General features: G+C 44.0%; 1 protein-coding gene across 1 annotated transcript in view; it reads left to right on the top strand.

The window, feature by feature from the left end:
- Window positions 1–25,245, top strand: part of LOC147730764 (uncharacterized) — a 625,137-nt gene that overhangs the window by 153,197 nt on the left and 446,695 nt on the right. The window contains exon 3 of the mRNA XM_086955578.1: window positions 16,330–16,483. Within this exon, the coding sequence (XP_086811704.1) occupies window positions 16,330–16,483 (154 nt within the window). The remainder of the gene's footprint in view (window positions 1–16,329; window positions 16,484–25,245) is intronic.

The following is a 25,245-nucleotide window of genomic DNA, read 5'->3' as shown; positions in this document are numbered from 1 at the left end:
ACTCAGGAATCCGTTTCAAAAGGTGGTTTATTATTCACAGTTCACACGCTACGCGCTTCGACACAGCTTGTGTCTTGATCACACGTGAACCACCCAGGTCAGTGTGGCTAGTTTAAGCACAAAGATAGTAAACATGGAAGAGGGAACTATAAGGTAAGCATAGCAATACACTAATACAGGTACCATCTTGTAATGGAGTACTTGAAAGGGAAACAGATTAGTTCCACGAGGGACCGGTTATTTCAAAGGCCCCCTAAATGTGCACTAAATTTGCATAATTATCTATATTCAAACAGGGAAATTAAGACATACTTTTTGAGCGTCATAGGCTCTGGTGCCCACTTTTTGTACATATTCAGTGCACTAATAAAAAGTAACTGCAATCTTATTAGGGGTGAGCGGGAAATCCGTTACGCTCGCGGTTTTTGCGGATTTTTGGGAAATCCGCAATCCGCGAATTTTGCGGATTTCCCGCAAAATCCGCAAAAAAAAATCCGCGAACGTAACGGGTTCAAAAGTTGAACCCCCACTCATGCAACTATTTTACAATGGCGCTAGCAAGCTGCCAGCGCCGTTGTAAAATAGTTACAAAGTTAGCTTGCACAGGAACCCCTAGATAAAACGAAGCAGGTGCTGCTTTATTTTATCTAAGTGCTTCCTGTGCAAGCTAACTTTGTAACTATTTTACAACGGCGCTGGCAGCTTGCTGGCGCCATTGTAAAATAGTTGCATGAGTAAGCTCACTCAAGGGACCCCTGCGCCCTTCGGGGCGATTGCATAGTAATAACACACACATGGTCGCTCGAACTAGTTGATGCTCAAATTCAGTGACTCATTCATTAGCCCAAAAACAATCGTGAGCGTCGTCGAGGCTGGACAGGTGTGCCTTCTTCCCAAATCTACAGTGGAAAATCAGCTGTGATGCTGGATAGGCTTTACATCCTTGACTTTCACGAGCGCAATACCCGTGCTGTTCCTGTGACCAGGAGCTTCCTTCTCTTCATCTGCTGAACTGATCTTTCTCTGACCTTTTATTCACACAAGAGGCACATACCCTACTGGGCACATTGTGTTCGCACGGGTTTCTGCAAGTTCGCACGCGTTTTGTACAATTTCGCAATTTGCGAAATTGTACAAAACCCTCGCGAACTTGCAGAAACCCGTGCGAACATAAAAAAAAAAATCCGCGAGGATTCGCGGATTTTGCGGATTTTCGCAATCCGCAAATTCGCAAATCCGCAAATTTGCGGATTGCCAATCCGCAAAATCCGCTCATGCCTAAATCTTATGTGTTATATTTCATTCGGTCTAGTGCCGATATAAACCATACATAAATGCACAGGGCTACTCTGTATATTGATCAGCCTCTTCTTTCTAAAAAAAAACCCTTTGTTAACCACCAGCCAAACGACCATAGGTCAGAGTGCACATCTAATTAAATTGCAACTTTCATACAAGTGAAGGTGTCTTTCATCCCAGTGGAGAAAATTGAGGTTTATGGACCGTGAAGTGAAAGTGACGGAACCAACTTCTCTTCTCAATTATATCCTACAAAAAACAAATAAACATTCCATTAAAATCTCTTCAATAAAATAGTTTAAACATTTCAAAGTTCATTAACACATTTGAGCACATTAGTTACTGTTGTGGCATGAATCTGTCTCACTCAAGGTTCTAATCTTCATAAAGATGCGTGGTCAGTTCCTCATCGAGGTTGTGTCCCCCGGAGAACTTCGTTTCGAGCTCTATTGTCCACTTAGACTCCTTCTTCCTAAGGGCCAATTCTCGGTTGCCACCCCTTCTTCCTATGTTTACTTGTTCAACAACAAAGTATCGTAGTAAGGAGTTATTCGAGTTGCGGCACTTCTGAAAATGTCGTGCAATTGGATATTTATCATCTACGTGTGTTATGGCTCTAAGGTGCTCTTGCACACGTTTTTTTAGCCATGCAGGTAGTACTCCCTACATACCGAAGTTTGCAGGGGCATTCAGGAACGTAGATTACAAAATTAGTATTGCAGGTCAAGAATTGTTTGATGACTCTCTGTTCATTTCTCCCTGGGATGTCAATAGTTTTCACCATTGAACTAGCTTTACAGGCTTTACAATGGCCGCTAACTAGGATATCCCGCAGGTTTCTACCTCTTCTGTAGGTGATTTGCGGTCTATCGCTCAGAAGGGGTCCCACTATATTGTCGGCTTTCAAGATATTCCAATTGTTAGCAAGTATTTTCTGTACCTGTTTGGATTTGCAGTTAAAGGTGGTTATGACACGGGTCTCATTAATAGTGTCATTGTCCTTATCTTTAGGTTTAAGGATTTCAGTTCTATTCACATGTGCTATCTTCGAAACTGCTTTAGATAGAGCTTCTTCTGGATATCCTCTTTCCCTGAATCTATCCAGCATTATCCTTTGTTCTGTTGCAAACCCCTCATCACTGCTACAGTTTCTCCTCGCCCTCAGTAACTCCCCATATGGAATACTCCATTTCAAAGGATATGGGTGAGCACTGAGGGCGTGGAGCAGACTGTTTCCAGCCGTCTCCTTTCTGTGGAGTTTGGAGACAAGTTTTCCCTCACTCACTCCGCCGGTTTGCTTGCGCCACCTGACATGGGAGGGAGGATCCCAGCAGGACCCTGCTTTGTTTCCTTGGATGGATATATATATATATATATATATATATATATATATATATATATATATATATATATATATTCACAGAAAAAACCATAGGTTATAGTGGATATATAGTTAGGAATTTGCATTTAGAAAACCTTGAAAATTCAATGAAAAAACCATTGGTTATAGGCCATATATAGTTAGGAATTAGCATTTACAAAACCTTATTTTACTCGCATAAAACCATTGAAATTCCATATATAGTTAGCTAACTATAAGCGCTAACTATATATCGCGCACCCGCAATCCACTGCTGATGATGTCACATATTACATCATTCATGACATGGTCAGTGACATCACTGATGACATCACTGATTACAACATCCAGTGACTGTATGTTTCTGTAAAGTTAAAATATGTTTCACATATTGAAGAATGAGTGGATGTATAAGTGTCTGGATGAAGAATTTAGTAGGTGCATGACTGACTGTATGAGTGAGTGATTAAATGTGTCTCACTGAGTGCATGGGTTAGTGACTAAACTGTCTTAATTCGTGCATCAGTATGTTTGTTGTTGTGTAAACTGCTGCTTGTGTTGATCAGTAGCTATAAGAGTAGCCATATGGGTTATTGATTGGTTGCCCAAATATTTGAATGGGAGGCTGAGTGTGTGTGTGGGTGGCTGGGAGGTGCGTGACTCTGTGCATAGATGTGTAAGCAGTTGATTCACTAGGAGTATGAGTTCAAGAGTGCATGTGGAAACAGCTATATGAGCGGTTGACTGTGCATGGGTGTGTTGGTGAGTGAATGGATTTCTCATTGCTACATGTGCAAGTAAGTACGTATGTAAAACACAATACATGTGAGAGTTGAGATATATAAATAACTGAACATAAGAGCCAGTGAATGTGTGAGTGGCTGTATCGATCACTGTGAGCTTGTATCAGGGATTATATAAGAGAGTAAATATGTGTTATTATATGTTTGAATAAGTAAGATGTGTATAACTGTATAGTTGAGGAAATGGAGGTGTGATTGATTCTTTGCATGACTGACTAGGTGTGTGAGTAAGTCCATGGATGAGTGACAGTCTGTGAGTGTCTGTTTATACTGAGTGTATGTAAGGTTATATTAGAGTCTGAAGAGGTTCATTGTATTATCACATGAGTGATGTGATCAGTGATGACAAATGAGATGTCATCAGTGATGTCATTTGAGTTGTCATCAGTGATGTCATTTGAGATGTCATCATTGATATCATTTGAGTTGTCATCAGTGATGTCATTTGAGATGTCATCAGTGATGTCATCAGTGATGTCACTGACCATGTCATGAATGATGTAATATGTGACATCATCAGCAGTGGATTGCGGGTGCGCGATATATAGTTAGCGCTTATAGTTAGCTAACTATATATGGAATTTCAATGGTTTTATGCGAGTAAAATAAGGTTTTGTAAATGCTAATTCCTAACTATATATGGCCTATAACCAATGGTTTTTTCATTGAATTTTCAAGGTTTTCTAAATGCAAATTCCTAACTATATATCCACTATAACCTATGGTTTTTTCTGTGAATTTCATTGGTTTTTTAATAGCAAATATGAAAAGCTTTAAAATGTCAATTACGTGATAGATAAAAACATTTTCGTATTTATGCACGCTGATGTGCTTTGAACGCTGCACCCCCCCCCCTCCCCTCTTTTGTCTTAGTAGTACTCTCTCTTTGCAGATACTGAAGGGTAGTTAACGCAGGCCTTTACCCCCGTTGTAATCCGTCGTGCCTGCTTGTCTCTCCATTTGATTGATTGTTGTCCAAGCATTTACTGTTTTAGAATTGGTTCTCTTTGGATCATTCTCTATTTACAAACAAGCACAAAGTCGCAATACTCTGTTTAGTCTTTGCAGATAGTGAAAAATCGTGTAAAAAAATAAAAGTAATCAAGCAAAATCAGTAGGCCACTAATTGGATCTCTTTTTGACCTCGCTAAAATAGAAATATTAGGAACAACCCTTCATGAGAAATACGAAAATAGTGAGATGAACTGAGCTCCACACCATGAGGGCTGCAAGACAGCTCGGCTCCATCACCCATCCCGCACAAAATAACGACAAACCCTATGCAAATATTAAAAATATAGACAACACACCAGCAAAGAAACAGGGTAAAACATTTTATTAAAAAACTATTTACATAACGTTGGTTTATAAGATGATGTCAGTAGTGGACCGATGTGTGAATAGATCGAAAACAGCACAAGGCTCCAAGATCCGGATGGCAAGCTCCTGGATGTTGGGTGCCATAGTTTAGAGTTCTGAATTTCAGCCTTTTTCAATGCCTGTGCTTTGTTGAATCAAAATGGCGGCTTGACACAAAGCTGACTCAAGCGTTGCTACTGATGCTATGCAGACCAAAACTGGTTTTCAGTTTCTACATTTTTCTAGATTTTTCAATCCAAGTTTGGTTGACTTTGTAGAACGATGGCTTCAGATTTTCAACATACGGTGTGGTGGCGCTGACTGGGAGGGGGCGCTTCGCTCCTGCCCCCTCCCCAAGTAAGATTTTCATACGTGAAAGTACGTTAATGGTTTTGGTCCCTGAGATGCTTCGATGTCACTACCATTCTCAAATAGCATAAGTTCTGGATGTTGGGTGCCATAGTTAAGAGTTCTGAGCAGTGCTTGTAACACTGTCTGAAGCTTATTTCCACCTACTGCAGCTTCACTATTCTCAAAGTAAGTGAGTGTCGTTTGTGGACCTGACTGCATTAGAAAACAATGTGATATGTTACCTTCCTAAACAGCTTGACGGAGGCCCCTCAGGGGCGGTGTGATGGCCATGGACTCGGAGAAGACGCTTGGCTCCGACACCCTCCCCAAGTCTTATAGCACTGGTGTAGCCTGAGATCGCCCCCGACATAGGCGGCCGGCTCCCGGGGTCAGGCGGAACTTTTTGCCTTTTGATGACTCTTCAATTCTGGACCTTGTCCCACAATCCGTTTGACCTGAAGACAAGCTGTAGTGGGGCGCCCCTTTATCGTTTTAGTTGCCATTCCGCCCGCTTTTGCTACACTGTGCCTCTTCCGCTATTCAGCTGTTTACCGCCCGCTCTTGCGACTACAGCGTCTCGCTCACCATGTAGTTGAGATGCGCCCGCTCTTGCGCTGCAGCGATAGGCGGCTGCCACAGGACTCTCAAAATGGCGGCCGGCTCTTCGGTTTTGGGCCTGGTCCACTAAAATGGCCCTGGGACACCTTGGAACTCGGACGCTTCCCTGATAGGGCTTGGGTCCCATTCTCGAAAAGCGTCCCCTCAGCCGTGAAGATTCTACAAAAGTCTTGGGGGCCTCCGACTCCCGCAGGCTTCTGGTGGGGAGCGGCTGCCATGATTGCTCGTGGAATGGCCACGACGGAGCTACGAGATGGTAGTGGTCTCATGCTGACGCCAGCTTTAGTCTGAAACATCCAGAAACACTATAGACTACCAATTCGATCAGTTCCGGTAGCGCCCCAACATGACCCGGAAGAGAAGAACTTGCCCTCCCCTCTTTGACTGATGGTTCTTGTTGCCTGTCCCCTCTGTTGTCATTTAACAGAACTTTTTGGACTGCTGAAAGGGGTTGTGTTCTGAACGCTGGTTGGTGGAGACATTTAGACTATATTCTTGACCTACGTTGTCGCGTAATGCGTTTTATGACACGCCGCGTTAGCGCACCCGGAAGTGATCCGAGGCGCGGCGCGCAGCGCGTAACGTAAGCATAACAGGTCATGTGACTTGTTAATAAAACTTTTCATTGGTTCATTTTACTTTTGTTAATTTAATGATGAAAAGCTTGGTCATATGACCTAAAAATTACGCTTTTTATTATTTTCGAACAATATTTTTTTTTCAAACACATGTTATAATATTCCAGGCTAATGTACTTTCCCGGAAAATTTACAACTGTCTTGCAAGTAAAATATATTCCTTTTTCGAGAAAAAGGGCGTTTCTTCCTTCCATGACGGAGCCGTTGAGTAAAAGAGATTCGGCCTGCTGTCTTAGTCGCCGATACGCCTGATTATCAGATTCTTATCGATCACTTTATGTTACAGACATGAAAAACACAACTGCCCTTGACCATTTATCTTTACTGCGTTCCTACATATTATACCTTTTATCCGTCGTGTAATTGGACTGCTTTATTTCACTTGCCTTTTACTGATTCGAAAACAGTCACTAAAAGTAAAAACTTTACAAATGTAAATACTACTACCGTGTTTTGTTTTAAAAACCTTTATTGTGAAAATGTCAGTATACAAATACGGGCCTATAACCACGTGGGCCGGCCACGGAGCAAACTGAAATCGTATATGATGAGGAGACATTTACATTGTAGAAGAACGTAACGAGCGGGCCATTAGGTGACAAGAACAAAGGTGTCTAACAGTTGCGGAATCGGTGGACGTACATTTTGTAATTAAAATACGAGAGGGCCACTTACAATAACATTTTCTAGATATACATTTGCGGGCAAGGAGTTACGAGTCCCATTTATACCGGCGCCATTTTGGGCGAGGCCGGGCAGGTCCAAGATATAGTCAAAATGTCTCCACCAACCATCGGCCAGACCAGAACCCCTTTCGGCCCTTTATTCTACAAGATGGTGTCTTCCATTCAGAAAATATTGTTGGCAGCATTTTGAAAGGAAACAGAAACAGCCGTTCTCCTAGTGAGTTTCACATTGTTACATTTAGGAAGAATGTTGAAGAGTAGTATGTGGAAAATCTGAAGCCATTTTTCTACAAACTCTCAATCAGACTTGGATGGAAAAAAAAAACCTGAAGAATGTACAAACTGAAAACCAATTTTTGTCTGTATAGCACCAACAGTAACGCTTGAATCAGCTTTGTGTCAAGCCGCCATTTTCATTCAATCAATAGCGTCCCCCTGCACACATTCAGGGACCTGGTCGTGTCTTTAGATGAAACGCATTGTAGGAAAAGAAGCAGAAAGGAAAAGGAAAAAAGTTCCGCCGGACCTAGTGAAGCTGCAGCAGGTGCAAATAAGCTTCAGACAGTCTTACAAGCACTGCTCAGAACTCTCAACTGAGGCACTCAACATCCAGGACTTGCCATTCGGATCTTAGCGCCTTGTATTTTTGTTTTGTTCTTGATGGAGGGGAAACAACAAAAAACAGGCATTGAAAACGGCTCAACTGGAGCAAAAAAAAAATTACTTCTTGGGTGCATTAGGGCATTTATGATTTTCGAATGCCGTATTCATCATGTTGATGCTCATGTTGCCATAGGACAGCATAGCACCACAGTGTATACAAGTTAACTTCATATGTTCAGATGAGGCAGGTGGCATATTTAGCATTCACCTTCTTTGATCCAGGAGGGATGGAGAAAAACTGCCAGATGAAACTTGAAACTTGGCCATCCAGATCTCGGCGCGTTCGACTCACTGTACCGCAACAGTGACCGCAACTCAGCTGGACACGCCGTCTTTCGGCGCAGCATTGTAGGATGGCCACACCAGTGCGGCAATTTGCTAGACACCACCTCGGTGCCATCCGGATCTCGGCGCGTTCGAGTCACTGTACCGCAACAGTGACCGCAATTCAGCTGGACACGCCGTCTTTCGGCGCAGCATTGTAGGATGGCCACACCAGTGCGGCAATTTGCTGGACACCACCTCGGTGCCATCCGGATCTCGGTGCGTTCGAGTCACTGTACCGCAACAGTGACCGCAACTCAGCTGGACACGCCGTCTTTCGGCGCAGCATTGTAGGATGGCCACACCAGTGCGGCAATTTGCTGGACACCACCTCGGTGCCATCCGGATCTCGACGCGTTGTGCTGCCTTCGGCCTATTCGCACATCGGTCCGCTACTGACAGTGACCGCAACTCAGCTGGACACGCCGTCTTTCGGCGCAGCATTGTAGGATGGCCACACCAGTGCGGCAATTTGCTGGACACCACATCGGCGCCATCCGCATCTCGACGCGTTGTGCTGCCTTCGGCCTATTCGCACATCGGTCCGCTACTGACAGTGACCGCAACTCAGCTGGACACGCCGTCTTTCGGCGCAGCATTGTAGGATGGCCACACCAGTGCGGCAATTTGCTGGACACCACCTCGGTGCCATCCGGATCTCGACGCGTTGTGCTGCCTTCGGCCTATTCGCACATCGGTCCGCTACTGACGCCGCCTCACGTGCCAACGGATTTTCTACGCTTTTTGTAGCCCTATGCCGCAGAACAGGTCATGTGACTTGTTTATAAAACTTTTCATTGGTTCATTTTACTTTTGGTTTCCTAAAGATGGAAGGCTTGGTCATATGACCTAAAAATAACACTTTTCATTGGTTTAGAACATTTTTTTTCCCAAACGATGAAAGCCCCACCTTGTTTCTGGATCATTCAGACTGAAGCTGGCGTCAGCATGAGAGCACCACCATCTCGTGGCTCCGTCGTGGTCATTCCGCGAGCAATCATGGCAGCCGCTCCCCACCGGAAGCCTGCGGGAGTCGGGGGCCCCCAAGACTTTTATACAATCTTCACGGCTGAGGGGACGCTTTTCGAGAATGGAGCCCAAGCCCTAGCAGGCAAGCGTCCGACTTCCAAGGTGTCCCAGGGCCATTTCAGTGGACCAGGCCCAAAACCGAAGAGCCGTCCGCCATTTTGACAGCCATGTGGCAGCCGCCTATCGCTGCACTGCAAGAGTGGGAGCAACTCCACAACATGGTGAGCGAGACGCTGTGGCCGCAAGAGCGAGCGCAACTCAGCTAGATGGCCGCCACCTGGGGAGGCCCGTTCACGCCGCCTCCCCCCCCCCCCCCGGGCCGCCGCACGCCAATTTTCGGAGCAGCATTGTAGGATACCAAAACCAGTGCGGCAGTTTACTGGACATCACCTGGGTGCCTGTCGTACATGTTGTGTCAGCCATGTGACACTGGACACAGACCGCTACTGACGAGGCCTCCCCCCGCACCACCCGGGACGCCCCACGCTGTTTTTCTGTGCTGCATTGTAGGATCCCTAAACCAGTGCGGCACCCAGGCGACATCACCTGGGTGCCGTCCAGAACTCTGCACGTTGTGCTGCCTTGGGACTATTCGCACAACAGACCGCTACTGACGAGGCCTCCCCCCGCCCCACCCGGGACACCCCACGCCAATTTTCGGAGCAGCATTGTAGGATCCCTAAACCAGTGCGGCACCCAGGCGACATCACTTGGGTGCCGTCCAGAACTCTGCACGTTGTGCTGCCTTGGGACTATTCGCACAAAAGACAGCTTCTAACCATTGTTGCTTTTTGTGTTAATAAATGTTTAAATGTTTTTAGTTTTTGTTCTGTTCATTATCGTTAAAAGTTAATAAAGTTTTATAACCTTACTTTGTTGGAGTGTTATCTATTTTTTGAAAAACGGGTGAATGGGGCCTTGAATCGGGTTATTGTCATGTGTGGGCTTTGGAAGTGTGCTGCTGCAGGATCGGACATTTCAAACTCAAATGCACGTTCTTTTTCTTACCTTTCCGAAGCATGGAGCGCAATAGCAAGCAGAGAAAGGGTGATGCACGTGTTGAACACTACCTGACCTGGCAAGTTGCTGGCAGTGCCCCCCCGCCCGCTCCTGAAAGAGGGCACACACACACCGCCGCCCCGAGTACTTCAGAAATCTTTAAAAGACCATGCGCTTGTTCATGAGGCTTAAATGGTTTATCACTTCTTCTAGAACCCCTAAATCGACCCTCTGACGTTTCATGGAAAAATTACCATGTAACACAATACCAAGCCCTATCAGCTGAAACCCCCAAGGAATCGTGGGGCATATTAGCAAGGGGGTTTAGCTCCGCTTTTTTGGCTTTAAAAACCATGAAAGCGGAGATAAAATTATTTCCCTATTATCAAGCTGTCGCTAACACCAGTTAGTGACACCTAAAAGGAGATAGCGACCATCTTGGGCCCGGCTTTGCATGTCAGTGATACTTATCACTAATGACATGCAAAGTGGCGTGCCAAGATGTTAGCGACTGGAAACAGTCCCTAACATCGCTACCTTCTATTACCAACTTTTGGAGATATTCGCACTAAGCGCGAATATCTCCAAAAGCTAACACCTGCCCTGAGCAGGTCTTAGCCATGTTATCCAACGGGAGGTGGATAACATGGCTAAGAGCATTAGGTCGATAATACATGAATATCGCTGACTTTTCTGCGATAATAGCAAGGTTTATCTGCGATAAAAATCGCCGATGTGCGGCGATAATTTTTGTCTCTAAACAAGTTATAGACAAAAATTATCGCTAGTTGTTAGTAATATGCCCCCGGGTTTTTGCTTGCAGAAATCGGGAGGCGGGAGACTAGCACTGAAATCAGTACTCACACGCCTGAATCAGGAGAATTGGCATGTCTGAATTCTCTACAGCTGGGGCCATAAACTACATCCGCAGGGGTAGGTGATAGCCTGGGACCAGCCTAGCATCTAAAATGGCTGCCGTGCACGACAAAATTGTGGCATTCCAAAAAAAGGCAAGATGGCGCAGCCGCTGGAAGAGATATATCAACATATATCAGCCTCCTCAGCCACCCTCAGGAAACATAGGGGATTAGGATATGTCTCCCGCACCCCCTTATACCTAGTACTTTAATTAACGAAGCACAAAATGGCGAATTCCCGTTTCGCTACCAGTTTGCGGCCCAGTTCGCGGCCCGTGAAGCGCTTCTACCGTGAAAAATCATTTTTTTTTTATTTTCCCCACGGGACCCTTTAATAACCCCAACAACATTCCTAGGGGGTCAAGAGGGGGATACCTTGCCCCCTTTCATTAAATTCCCCCTTAGTTTTTCACCTTTTCTTCTCTCTCGATCCTACCGAGAGACAAGATGGCGGCCGCTCCGGACTGTCACGCAGCAAAAAAAAAAAAAGCTCACGCACAGCCGCTGGAAGAGATGTATCAACATATATCAGCCTCCTCACCCACCCTCAGGAAACATAGGGGATTAGGATACGTCTCCCGTACCCACTTATAACTAGTAATTTAATTTACGAAGCACAAAATGGCGAATTCCCGTTTCGCTACCAGTTCGCGGCCGCGCTTCTACCGTGAAAAATCATTTTTTTTTTATTTTCCCCACGGGACCCTTTAATAACCCCAACAACATTCCTAGGAGGTCAAGAGGGGGATACCTTGCCCCCTTTCATTAAATTCCCCCTTCGTTTTCCACCTCTTCTTCTCTCTCGATCCTACCGAGAGACAAGATGGCGTCCGCTCCGGACTGTTTAGAATGTTGACAGACACCGGAGAGCCAATCAGCTTTCTGCGCGCAAAGTTCCGATAAGCGAAAAGTAAGCGGACCGGATCGCTGCCCAGAGCGCTGTTACAGATATATATCTTGGTTTGAACGTTAATTTCTCAAAAACTACTGGAGCACATATATTGAGACCTAGCAAAGGCACATCGGGCTAACAGTCCCTACAATTTTGCCAAGTTTCGTGCAAATCCATTCAGCCGTTCGAGCTAAAAGTGAGTCCAACCGCCCTATGGAAAACTCAATGCAAAAAACGCGTTTTGGGACCCCCCTTTTTTCTCAGCCCCCCCTTGACGAAACCCCACCAAATTTTCAGGAGCTGCTCAGAAACAAAATGTGCCATTTTCCTGAAAATTTCAGCCGATTCCATCCACAAACGCCAAAGTTATTAGACATAGAATTTTCAAAAGTCCCATAGGGAATTTATCCTAACTATATATACCTACTGGCGAACGCCAGTAGGTAATATATATATATATATATATATATATATATATAGCTAATCCATTACTGAAGTATGACCATTTCGAAGCACAATCCGTTTTAATTTAGCCTGAACATTAAACCCCTGACGCAAAATGTCAAGCAACTGTACTGAGCAGTAAAAGTGACGTTGTGATGGAATTGGAACGTTAGCTCAATCAATAGCGCGAGCGCACAGTAATACACAGCGAAGGCTTGACTGAGGGTTCGCAGCCCCTATCTGAGTGGAGCGAACAGAGAGATATTTATTCATTTTCTAAGAAAGCGGATGTTTATTTAATGCAAATGTGTTTAATTTTATAACAGTGAACAGAACTTAATCTATTGTCCGCATTTCCTGCTACTAACAAAATCGAGTGTTCTAGGGCAGGAACTATGAGCATGTATGGGGCAAACAGGCGTGTAATGAAATGTATGGACATGCTTCGTGAAAAACTTTCGTCCAGCTCACAACAACAATAACAATAATTTTGATGAAATGCATTTAATGTTTGTATTATGGTTTATGCAGACTAGATCAGTTATTCTGGTAAACAGTGCACAGTATTTAGCTCCAGACATATGATTTGTTGGTAGTCTGTTGGCTATGTCTATCATGCAATTAAGTCATGTGATTTACGTTAAATAATGGATGTTAACAGACTATGGTACTCGTGACAAAGGGAAGGCGATTCCCGAAACGCGTCGAGTGGGCTGTGATAAATAAATCCAGTTTGAATTCATTTGTGGCTTGGACGTCGTTCTTTGGAAGCGTGAACGAAAGGTTGGAATATATATATATATATATATATATATATATACTTCACAACACGGCCCACTTCCAGGCTCCTGGGAGCTCTAGGGCGGGGCGTTCGAGGCGTGGCACAGCCAAGCAACCACCAAATTGCATTCTTTTCCCCGCAATGCTTCCTCGCGCACTCACGGATTTAAACAGCGTTTCCACAACGATTATACAGTTCAGTTTTTATTTCATTACAGCATGCCAGTAACAAAACTCTACATGTTTCGGTCTCTATGGAGATCTTGCTCATGAGATTGACAGGAACAGACATTTTTTTTTTGTTTTAAATCACAACTACCAAAAATTACATCACTTCCTGGTGAGAGTACCTAAGCATTCTGGTTAATGTAGTGCAACTAAAGTAAACAGTAAAAAAACAACTTAAAATGTGCAATTTTGGCATAATTAAGACATATGTTGAATTACATTTATCAAATCAATAAATTCATCGTGACTCACAATTTTTCAATGTGCATCCTACTTTTTAGTGTGGCATCTTACAATTTGATTGTCATTGTTATTCTACCCTGTTGATAAAGATGCTTGATGCAATTTCCTTTGTGAATGAAATTCCTCATTGATTATCAGTACCAAGCCCTCCAGTGGGCCATTGCACTATAGCAACACATTTCTATTCCCTATGCTGGCAGCAACTTTAGTTCCCGCCCTCTAGTGGGCCTACGCTTCAAACTATATATACTACGATGCCTCCATCTAATCGCTGCATGAAATCTATCATCAGCTAATGTAGCTAGGTAAGGACTCGGTACACCATCCTGAGTCCTAACAAAAAAAGACATAAGGGGTCAGGGTAGCGATACCCTAACCCCTAGGCATGCTGGTGGCGGCCTCAGAAGAACCCGGCCTGGCCAAAAATATATATTTTTGAAATGTTGCAGTGAATTCACAGAGGATACGAGGATCCACAGTAAAAAAAAGAAAAGTATAGGCTTTTGCCCATTTCTATTAAAACCCCCCACACCCGGTGAGACAGGACTGAGGGTGAGGTGTGGTATATATTTTAGGGGGAGGGGCGTGTGGCCTCTCAGGAAGGGAAATGTACTGAACTGCTCCCTCCGAGCGGGAACAAAAAAAACTGCTCTTGGTCTCCTAGGGTTAGAGAATGCCAGCTCCCTCTGCACCAGCAATGGGTGCAATAATGGGAGCCGGCGTGGCTGTGGGGCCTGGAGCTTTTCCCAGCAGCCCCTAATGTGGAACTACCCCACTCAGCAAAAACTAAATACCGGGACCAGTTTTGGCATGCCCCGAGTGGGCACTATGTCATCCTACTTTGTAATTAAAAAAAGAAATTAGAATGCCGGTGGGGCTGCAGGGTCCCTGGGGCTCCCCATAGAGGTCTTAACAATAATAATAATGGTCTGCAGTGCCCCAGGAGGGAACTGGGGCACCCCTAAAATTTAAATAAAATACTCGCGCCTGCTAGGCCCCATAGGGCCAGTGGGGTGAGATGGAGACAGCCAGATTTTTTTTTTTTTAAACAAACCAAAAGGTGAATAATAAATTTGAGGTGACCCTGTTCCTTCAAGGATCGCCCCATTAGGCCCTCGAAGGGTAATGCATATATTTTGTTTTTGGTGATATCCCTAGAAGGGTCAGGGCCATCATCAAATTTATTTCAATGTTTTGGCGGAGCTGAAGTGAGTTCTGCAACTCCCTAGCAATACTAGAAAAAAAACATAAGTCTCCTGGGTCACTGGAGCCATGATTACAGAAGAACTTACCATATTTTTTAAAAGCATTTCCCATGCAGGAAAGTTAGCGCTACAATTGGGACTGCAGTGTCACCTAGGGCCGGTTGTATGGTTGCATTTTATGTGCCCTAAAGAAGTATCACATAAAACACAAGGCTTTTTTGTAGAATTTTTGGGGGGTTAAAATGTTAAAATGTGGACTAAGAGATATGTTTTTTCTATTTTATTTTCTAATAATGTGTCTCTGACTACTTATTTTCAGATTGTTCACTCCCCAAAATGTAATAATAAAACCTATGTCAAAACAAAGAGTCACAGATATGTAGTTTAATAAAACTTTATCAAAAACATTTAAGCGATCAATGATAATAAACATTAAATTGTACGCATTATTGAACTATACATTTGATTACAATTATTGGAAATTTGGGGAGAAAGATGATAGATCTGCTTTATATGTAGGGTGTTGGGTGCTGGGTGGGGGGAGGGGGAGTTTGGCTGCCTAGGAGGGTTTTACTTGAAGACCGTGCATGGCGGGGAGTCGGCTTTAAGTATGGTAATAAAATATTATTTTACATTTTCAGTGAGTATATATATATTTAAATATGTGTGTGTTTATGTGTGTATATATATATATATATATATATATATATATATAATAACTAAAAGGAATAACGATGTTTAACACATTCTGTGGTTACTTGCACAACTTACAATGTAAGTCCTCTGTTTATGCCCTTGATTGAATCCACGTTAAATGCCAATGATTTCAAAGCATTTTTTCACGTGATCAAGCCGTCTTCTGGCGAAACGCGTTGTGGAATAAACAGCACTGTTTGGATTTGGTGATTACCTCTTTTTGTCCTGAGAGCGTGTTTTATGAACTTATGGTGCATGAGAGCAAATGATTGTCGGAGTAACTCTGCCGACGTACACGCCACCTTTCTCGGGTCGCGGAGATCCAGAAGGAGTAACTATATATATATATGTATGTATTGCAATTCTTCTATTTCAGCATTGCATGATCACTTCTTGTGTATTATACCATTATACCATTTTATGTAACAATTTTTCAAAACATTTGCTTGAGAATGAAGCACTCTGTGCTGAAATCCTCTCAGCATGACGTATTTCTGATGTCAAGGCACCTTATGAACAAAGCACTTTGCGCTCATTGTTTGGTAAAAAGGCACCCTGTAACTCGTACATTAACACCCCTCTCTTCATGTATGTACACAGCAGAGCAGGGCTAGGCTGCCCAACAGGCCAGTACCACAGAGCAGCTGTTAGGTCTGTGAAAGAATCTTACTAACTTAGCAGGCTTTACAGAGGCATATACTACTGATAAACTGTGTTGTAAAGTGGCAGGTAAATAGTTCTAACTGAAGACAAGCCTGGCCTCTAGTTCTTACTGTGCCTCATTATTTCCTGCAGGTCACCTGGCTTCTCGAAACCTCCCCAGCACTGGCTTGGTTCCTTTCTTAGAAACCTACCTCTGCGCGACAGATTCAAAATGCAAGAACGTGTCTTACGAAGCCGACTCAACCTCCAAATCCTGTAATGCTTCCAACAGTGGTTCAGGCACCAGGTAAGCGATTGTCTCCTTTTTTAATTATCAGACACTGGTCCTGATTTCTTTTTCCTTATCCTCCTACCCATTCTGCCCACTCTGAAATGTGTTTATCCCTATCAGCCAGAGGTGTATTCAGCAATGTGTCAAATGGGGAGAAAGGGTGGGGTGTGAGCAGGCTTTGCATGATCTCTTAGAACATGGACTGGCCCTACGAGGCATCTCTAAGGAGTATCACGTGTGAAACAATAGTTGTACAAAGGTGATGCCTTCATTGTTATAGCAAATATATTTGATTGCCATATGGTGTTGGACGGTTGTTTTGGGGGCATTCACATTTTACCTGTTTTAGAGAACTTATGACTACTGATAATATATACACAATATGTCTAACAGTAGGGAGAAGTTCTCACTTTATAAAACGTCATTGGATCTGCGACAAGATCCCAAGTTGGCATCTCATTGGCTCCTACTAAGATGGTCTTTCCTTGAACCTGGGCAGAGACCATTTTCTGCTGTGGTGCAGCGCATTACCTGTTTGAATACTTTTGGACTATATGTGGTGAAAAGTTGATTTTTAAGCGCACCGCATCAGCGTAACAGGATTTAGTATCACTTATTGGGTTTCGGTTTCTATTTTAATGCACATTGAGCCGTAAGGCCTAGTGCAGCGTGGAAAGTCACATTTCAGTTTAGGGGACAATGTGTGGCAAATTGAACATTGTAAACACACTGGAACAGTTACAAGAGGACTTAAAAACCAAATATTTACAAGATAATTGAGATTCAACTCCCCTCCAAAGGAAGTTTTGAAAAATTGGTAGCAAATCGTGCACCATAAGCACGTTTCTTCAGTCTTCATTTCCGGTCCTATTGTATAACTTTTATGTTATTTGTAGTCGTCAGTAAGGTGGATAACACTTACGAGCTATTTGAGCATCCTCCTCTCAAAGAAAGCCTTGGAAAAACTGATTACAAATAGTATAGTTTAAGCACATTTCTTTAGTTACTGTTCTGTTGGTACTCTGTTTTCACACACCTAATACGTTGATGTTATTTGCAAAACAGGATGCTGTAAAAGACAAGTCTCTTGCTGTCAGAGAGAGGTTGCTTCAATTCTAAGCTCTCTTACACATAGACTGTTCAATCTCTATTCTGTTAAGGCTGGAATGTTTCCTTCGGAGCATAGGCCAGACTCATTTGCATACAACTGGGTCCAAACTGAGGTGGCATGGTGTGGAAAATACTGATGGCCTTAAGTAACTACCAGAGGCTGAGATTGATTCAAGCATTCCATCCATTACTATTTTGTATATTTCAGTGTGATTCCGTTAAAGGAGCGGGTATGCCCGGACGTGGGTCCTGTGCACACAGAACAATTGGAAATAAGCTATACCCGACTGATGCACCCTAATAAGGGCAAAACCAGTTGTAGGTTGCTTGTGTTCCGGTTCAGGGAAGACCTGGCCTACAGTGGTAGCCGGTGCAGGTAAGCGCAGTGTGGTGGAGGCGGTAGGGGGGGGAAGTCAACAGACAAAGGAATAGGTAAAATTAAATAAATTAATAAAACCTATTCTGCTGACTCCCCGCCCTGCTCAACCGCCCCACCGACCTTACGTGCACTGGCTGTGACTGCCTGCCTGCCAGTTTGGGCTGGACTGTTCCGATTGGAGCAGGGTCAAGACAAATTTGCATACAGTTGGTTAAAAACTGAGGTGGCATGGTGTAGAGAATAATGGTGGACTGGGATTTAGTTCTGAGTAATTACCAATGGCTGAGATTAATACACTTATTCCATCTATCACTTTTGTGTATACTTCAATCTCTACTCTCAATCAATCAATCAGACCATTTGTAGACCGCACTACTTACCCGTGAGGGTCTCAAGGCGCTGGGAGGGAATGCTGCTACTGCTCGAAAAGCCAGATCTTGAGGAGTTATCTGAAGGTCAGCAGGTCTTGGGTCTGCCGTAGGGGGATGGAGAGGGTGTTTCAGGTCTTGGTGACAAGGTGGGAGAAGGATCTGCCACTGGAGGTCGCACTTCGGATGCGGGGACTGTGGCCAGGTCGATGTCGGCGTAGCGAAGCTGGCGGTTGGGGGTGTAGAAGCTGAGTTGTCTGTTGAGGTACGCTGGTCCGGTGTTGTGGAGTGCCTTGTGTGCGTGACTGAGAAGGTAGAAGGTGATCCTCTTGTTGACGGGGAGCCAGTGCAGGTCTCTCAGGTGGGGTGTGACTGCGCCGAGGGATGTTGAGGATCAGGCGTGCAGAGGCGTTTTGAATGCGTCGAAGTCGTTTAAGGAGTTTGGCTGAGGCTCCTGCGTAGAGGGCGTTTCCGTAGTCCAACCTACTGCTGACAAGGGCCTGGGTGACTGTTCTTCTCGTTTCGGTAGGGATCCACCTGTAGATCTTGCGGAGCATGCAGAGGGTGTTGAAGCAGAAGGATGAGACGGCGTTGACCTGCTTTGTCATGGAGGGGGTGGAGTCGAGGATGAACCCTGGGTTTGCCTGCATGGTCGGGGGGTGTTGGAGCTGTTCCCGTACGGTCGGCCACCAGGAGTCATCCCAGGCCGAGGGGGTAGATCCGAGGATGAGGACTTCCGTCTTGTCCGAGTTTACCTTCAGACGGCTGTTCTTCATCCACTTGGCGACGGCTTTCATTCCTTCGTGTAGATTGGTTTTGGCAGTGTGGGGGTCCATGGAGAGCACTTCATCGTCCGTCTCTCACAAAATATTCTTGGCTCTAAAATCCTTGGAAAGTCATACAGTCTGAAACACAACCCATTTTTGCACAAATCTACTGTAAGAACATGCACCAAGGGCAGAAACTGAGCAAATGAGTTTTAAAGTGCTTGGTAACCCTATATCTCACAGAGTCATTATTTATGGGTTGCCTGGGGTAGAAGATGATAACTCTGGATTGCATTTGGTACCTCTGTCCTGCCCTTGCTACCCTTTCAGGGTTCTTGATGGTAGTGGTAGGATCTGAAAGTATTTTTTCAGTTTACAATTCTTTCCCTCCAGCTAGCTACAGGACAGCAAATAACTCACTAATGAAGAGCTTATCATAGAACAAGGAGCCAACTTTTGAAGCCAATGGCAGTAAAAGGTGTGTTATATTGCTTTGACTGCTTCTGGCATTTAGCAAATGAATGCCTGTTGCGGCACAGAACCAGTACCCCAAATGCAGCATACTCAGGAGCACTATTAGGTGCAGATTAATAAACAATAATACCTTTGTGTAAAATATTTGCCAAAAGTGCAGGAAGAATAATAATTTGTTCAATGTTTTCACATATAGCATAGTGAGCACATTTATGTGCAATGCTTGGGTGAAGCATACAATAACTTATTAGAGGAATGTTCAATAGTAGATTGACAGCATACTTTCATAAATAATGGTGCATATAGGAGCCTGGCATCTTGTAGGAGCAATGGAGCTAGTTCAGAACAATTGAAGGAGGTTGTGGAAAAATTAGAGTGATCGTACTACAAGAAAAAGACTGGGTTTCCTACAGCCTTGGGCCTGATTACGAGGATGGCGGACAGGTTACTCTATTACAAAAGTGACCGATATCCCACCCACCCTGTTCCGAGTTCCATTATGTTCCGTTGGATATAATGGAACTGGCAATATGGAGGACAGGATATCCGTCAGGTTTGTAGTGGAGTAACCCGTCCGCCAAATTCGGGCCCCTAGTGTCTACTGTGTACTAACAGGCAAAAAACTGGACACATTAAACAAGCCCTACAAACCAGCTCCTAATGTCCTTTGATTTTCAAAGGGTGAATTCTGGGCCTTCTGAGCAGGATGCATAACTCCAAGACAGAAAATATCTGTACTTTGCATTATCCATTTTAAGCATGGTCCCCCCTGCTAACCTAGCTTCTTACTCCCACTGCATTATGCAATTGTTAAAGACATGATACCTATAGCCCTGATTGCCTGTGTCCTCCCAAAAGCTGTACTCACCCTCCTGCTGTCCCTTCTGCTTCACCTTCAGCTAAATGTATGCCTTACAGAGAAGCTCATAAGAGCTCTACCTTTACACAAAATGAAATATGTGTCTCCTGCCTCCCAGGGGCCTTCTTTGGCTTGCCCTTGAATCTTTTGAACACTGAATCATTATTTTTAAACATAAACCATCCCGTTTCTCACATGGAAGTTGTCAGTGATCACAGCTGTGACATCTAGCTTGCTCCCTGCAACTCCTGCCACTTCGAGACCCCTGTGATTTGATTGGTATAGAAAACTTTAGAGATATCTGCTGGGGGCAAGCAATAGTTGGGTTTGAGTTCCTGCAATAGGAGTATGAATTGACAGAGGCTGAGTGACAGAGGCTGAGTGGTATAAATACTTGCAGATTGCACATGCCCTTAAGAGACATGTACTAGAGGGGTAACAACTGCTGGGGTCAACACCACTTGAAGACCATCTTCTCATGGAGCCCATAGCTGATAAAGCAGTCTCTATAATCTACAAAAAGCTAATCAATATTTCCCCAAATCCTATGGTGGCATTGAGAGAGGCCTGGGCAGAAGACCTGGGTGATTTAGGCATTGACAAGTGGACAGAAGCCCTCCAAAGCACGCGAGAGGTTCATACCCGTTTTTGACTGGTGCAGCTGAGAATCGTAAACAGATAGTACTAATCTAGAGTGGCAGATAGGAAAGGGGGAAAGAGGGACTCTGCTCTCTGTTTGTGATTGTGTGGCCAAGAAGGCAAATACTTTCACAATCTTTGGGAGTGTCCGAGCATGCAGCTCTCCTGGAGAGAAGTGACTCGAACAATGTCTCGAGAGTTACCCCTAGACGCGAAAAGGCTTCTTTTGACTATAACTGGGGAGGTGACCTGGCAAAAATATCAAAATATCTGGATGGTGATTGCAGCAGGAGTGGTTAAGGTAATATTGTGTGGTCCTGGGGTGCAGCAACTCCCCTTCGGAAAGAAGACTGGGAGTCCAACTTAGATTGGTGTTAACGCACTGAGCAAGTGGTCTATCGAAGGAGGGGCTGTACAAAGAAGTGGGAAAAAGTGTGGGATAACTGGTGTAACTTTCGAGGGTGCTGAGTATGGGGGTGGAACCGGAGAGGGAAGGAAGCACTCTGTCTCTTGGAAGCCTTTATAACTCAATACACCAAAATGTCATTGGTCATATAGGCTTAATTTTAAATGTATAATCTTGCTTTACTTTTGCAATTTGCTGCTGCAATACAATGCAATAGTTGCATCCCTATAGTCACATCATGCTCCACACCAAAACGCCTCCCACCTAGGCCACATTATAAAATCAAACTGTAGCAACCAAACACAATGATGGTTTGCATAAGTGTAAGTGCTGGGATCTCTCCTCCTAGTCTCCGGTCTCACCAGACCCTTCTTCAAGCTCATTTTTCTAGTCATTGGAATCACCCTATCATCCATACCAAACTCTACACTTGGTGTTTCTTGAAAAACCCTCTTTTGTCTTTCTTTATACCAGTTTTTTAGGTCGAGCATCAGCGTGCATACGCTGTCTGCAATCTATCTGCAGAGGAAAATTCTGCCTGCTCCTTACCATTGGTTCACGTCTCTGTCGGTCTTCTTTGATGAGTCCTTATTGGTTGACACGCCAGTACATCATTTCCGTTTTGTACTCTGGAGCACCGGCCAACTGCAATTCCCTTACGTGGTAGTGGTTTATTGTTCCTTTGAGGACTACTTCAGTAAAGGAAAAGTGTTAAAGAAAGCTTGCAAATATAACGCTGCAGGCTATCTATGGCTTCCTCACTTTCCGCTCTTCCTCACTCTCCACTGCTCCCCGCTTTCCAGCTCAGCTGCGACTCTAACTTCTTTTTTCTCAATTTTTGGACTTCTTTTTACAAACAAGTACTGGGAAACTTCCCTTTACACGTTCAGTGCAATCGTTCCAACAGATACAAATGCATAATCTCACTAGTGCAAAAGAACAGCACTTGCACGGATAGGTAGGCGGGCTTCATTTACAGGCCTTCTTCCCTTATAGTGTATTAACAGTGTAAGTGGGTGTGCCTGTGTATTGTAAAAGGTGTGAAGGCCTGTTCCAACCCCTACAGTGACCTTTATTCACTTGTGACCTTTATCCTCTGCTGCAGCCACAGTGGCACCCCTGTGTGGCCATTGATTGGCCAAATTCCTGGCCATTGTCTGTGCACTGGCTGCCAAGGGTCGAGCTGTCACTGGCGCAGTTCATACTTCTTTTGGGAAGGGGGGGGCACAGCAGATGCAGGTTGAGGAGGAGAGGGGTGTGAGGGTACTAAATGTGAAACATCTGTCCCCCCCTGCCAAGTGATCGTGGAGCACAGTTCAGTGATGGCCATCATGCTTGCCACTGACATGCCTACTTTTTGCAGATTACACAAATGAAAGGACATCATATGGCTTGCATGACCAGTCCACTGTGTCCTGTAGATGTGCTGTGTATTTTTCTGAGTTTATAACTGTGTTTTTGCTGAAATAATTCTGGGATATCCATCAGAGCCAAGTCCTCTCCGTGCTGGTTACTAAATCTTCATTGCACACATTTGGGAAATGCAGATGCTGAAAAATAAAGACCCTTTTATACCCATACATGATAGTATGGTTTTCTGAAGTTTCTCTCCCGGAATTAGTGGCTTGTACATTGATGGCAGCCTCCCATGTCAATCAATCAAAGAAGAGGGGGGACTAGGAGCTAGTTGAGGCCCAATACCTGTGCTCAATTTAGCAATCCAAAGAATGGGTTACTGTTCCTATGAGGACACAACTAGTTTCCAGAGAGAAGTAAAGAAAAGTAGGGAGAGGAGTTTCTAGGTTCTATCCTCACATAATGAGACAATCACAGATGGTGTCTCTTGTTGCCTCACACATCCCAAGGGATGTCATGCTTCATCATTGGGCATTGCTCCTCATAGGGCCGGTGCTTCAATGCCTTAGGGGTACTCCGAAGAGTCTCTTAAGCAATAAAATGAAGTTTTAATGCAAATGTAACATACACTAAGTGTGTAATATCATGCTTATGTTGGAATAGATATTGTCATAAGCTTGGCCATTTGTTGCTGAGGCATCCTATTTTTCAGAATTGTAGTTTCCCTGCCCTTGGATTGGTTAATAGTAGCAGGGGGCCCTATATCTTGACATTAAATTGTATATGACAATGCCTTTTATTTATGTGTTAATTATCAAAACCTATAAATAAAGGGTATTGTCTTTTACAATTCCAATAGCTTAAACTCTTGCAAATGCGAAACCTATTACATTGCAAATGCTCAGTCTTTTTGTCTCTCTTTTTAATATAAATGAATTATCCTGTGAGCTGCTGTTATCCCTTGCTTCAGACTTCTAAGCAGTTTCTTGGCAAACAACTCCATAATCTTTTGTTACAGTCCCTGTATAGCCATCTATTCGGCACCCTTTCTATAATAAACTCCTGGATTTCTTCACATTCGCTGCTCCTAAACGTTTTAAAACATGATCCGTGGTCTTTTTGAATATTTGTCAACCATTTGCTTCTCCTCCTGGGGCTGTAATCTTCCCTCCCTCCATAATACCTGTCTCCATTTCAGCAAACAATGGGGCTGTCTGCTGTGGCTCATCTCATGCCTTCTGGACTTTGCTTCTCACATTTCATCAGTTTCCCATATCTGCCTTTTCCAATTTTTGAACATTAACTAGATTGCCCCCTGTTTATCCTTTCAAAGTGCTTCCGGTTCACCCAGCCGTAGCCGCCCACTGCAGGCCAATTGGGGAGGGGGGGGGACTCCCCCCACCCCTCCTCCCTTGTTCCCGGTGACAGGCTCGACCGCCATAAGAGTGGCGCGCACTATTCTAGTGCTTCGCCTGTTCATTCTAAGCGATGACCCTACTTTGCCACCTATCGCCCACGTATTAGCAGGTGAAACATCGCTCCACAAGCATACTTTCCACATTTTGCATACAATCATTACTATACCAGTGTATTTCTGTGGTTTACATGATCTGATTGTTCCTTAACTGGTGTTATTTATTTCCTTGTTCATGTACTCTGTCTCCTTTGTAGTATTTATTTCTTTGGAATTCATCAAGTTAACGTGTATATATAAAACAACCAATATGAAGCTTTTGCTTTCCTGAGATTCCAGTTGCTAGTCTTTCAACTGATATGTGACTGCCTTATAAGTTATATTTTGTTTCAAGTCGCCCATTTACTTCTTTACGATTTGTTGTTTTTGTGTTGTTATTTGATGCATTGATTGTTGATTGTCCACCTTGCAGTCAAAACCGAAGCTCCTAAGTGTTTGATCCCAGGTCTTAGGAACTTTTGGGCAACCGCAGGGTTTCTCACAGGAATCACTGAATTAGTACATGTCCTTATGTTCAACTTGGACAGGTAAAAGCTCCCTGCAGAATGTTTCGTCTTATATTTTTGTTTGTGGATGTGAAGCTGCCTTGGTAATCGCCCTTCTAAGGACTTCTAGAGGTTCCGGAGATTGAAGGGAATAGTTGTGCTTCTTTGAGTGTTTTTTAGCAAATGTTATGGCAAAAATAGATCTGCCCTAAGAAGAGGACATGGTATGCCATGTGACCATCTTGGCAAGACAGATCAAAATAGCGGGTGTATTTGTGGAATGAATACTGAGGTAGACAAAGCGAAGTCTCGTATTCAAAGAGCTCCTCTCTTCACCAACCCTTGCTGTTGTTTTGTGTAGCTTGAATTTATGCATTTTCGTAGTTTTTAGGTGGGACCAGGCAGAGAGACAGAGGAGATCTTGAGTCTGTAATTGCACATCCAGTTCTGATTAATTAGT

This window comes from Lissotriton vulgaris, chromosome 2_1, assembly GCF_964263255.1.
Source record: "Lissotriton vulgaris chromosome 2_1, aLisVul1.2, whole genome shotgun sequence".
Lineage (NCBI taxonomy): Eukaryota > Metazoa > Chordata > Amphibia > Caudata > Salamandridae > Lissotriton > Lissotriton vulgaris.
Note: the sequence above shows the minus strand (reverse complement) of the source record. Positions and strands in the feature narration are given on the sequence as shown.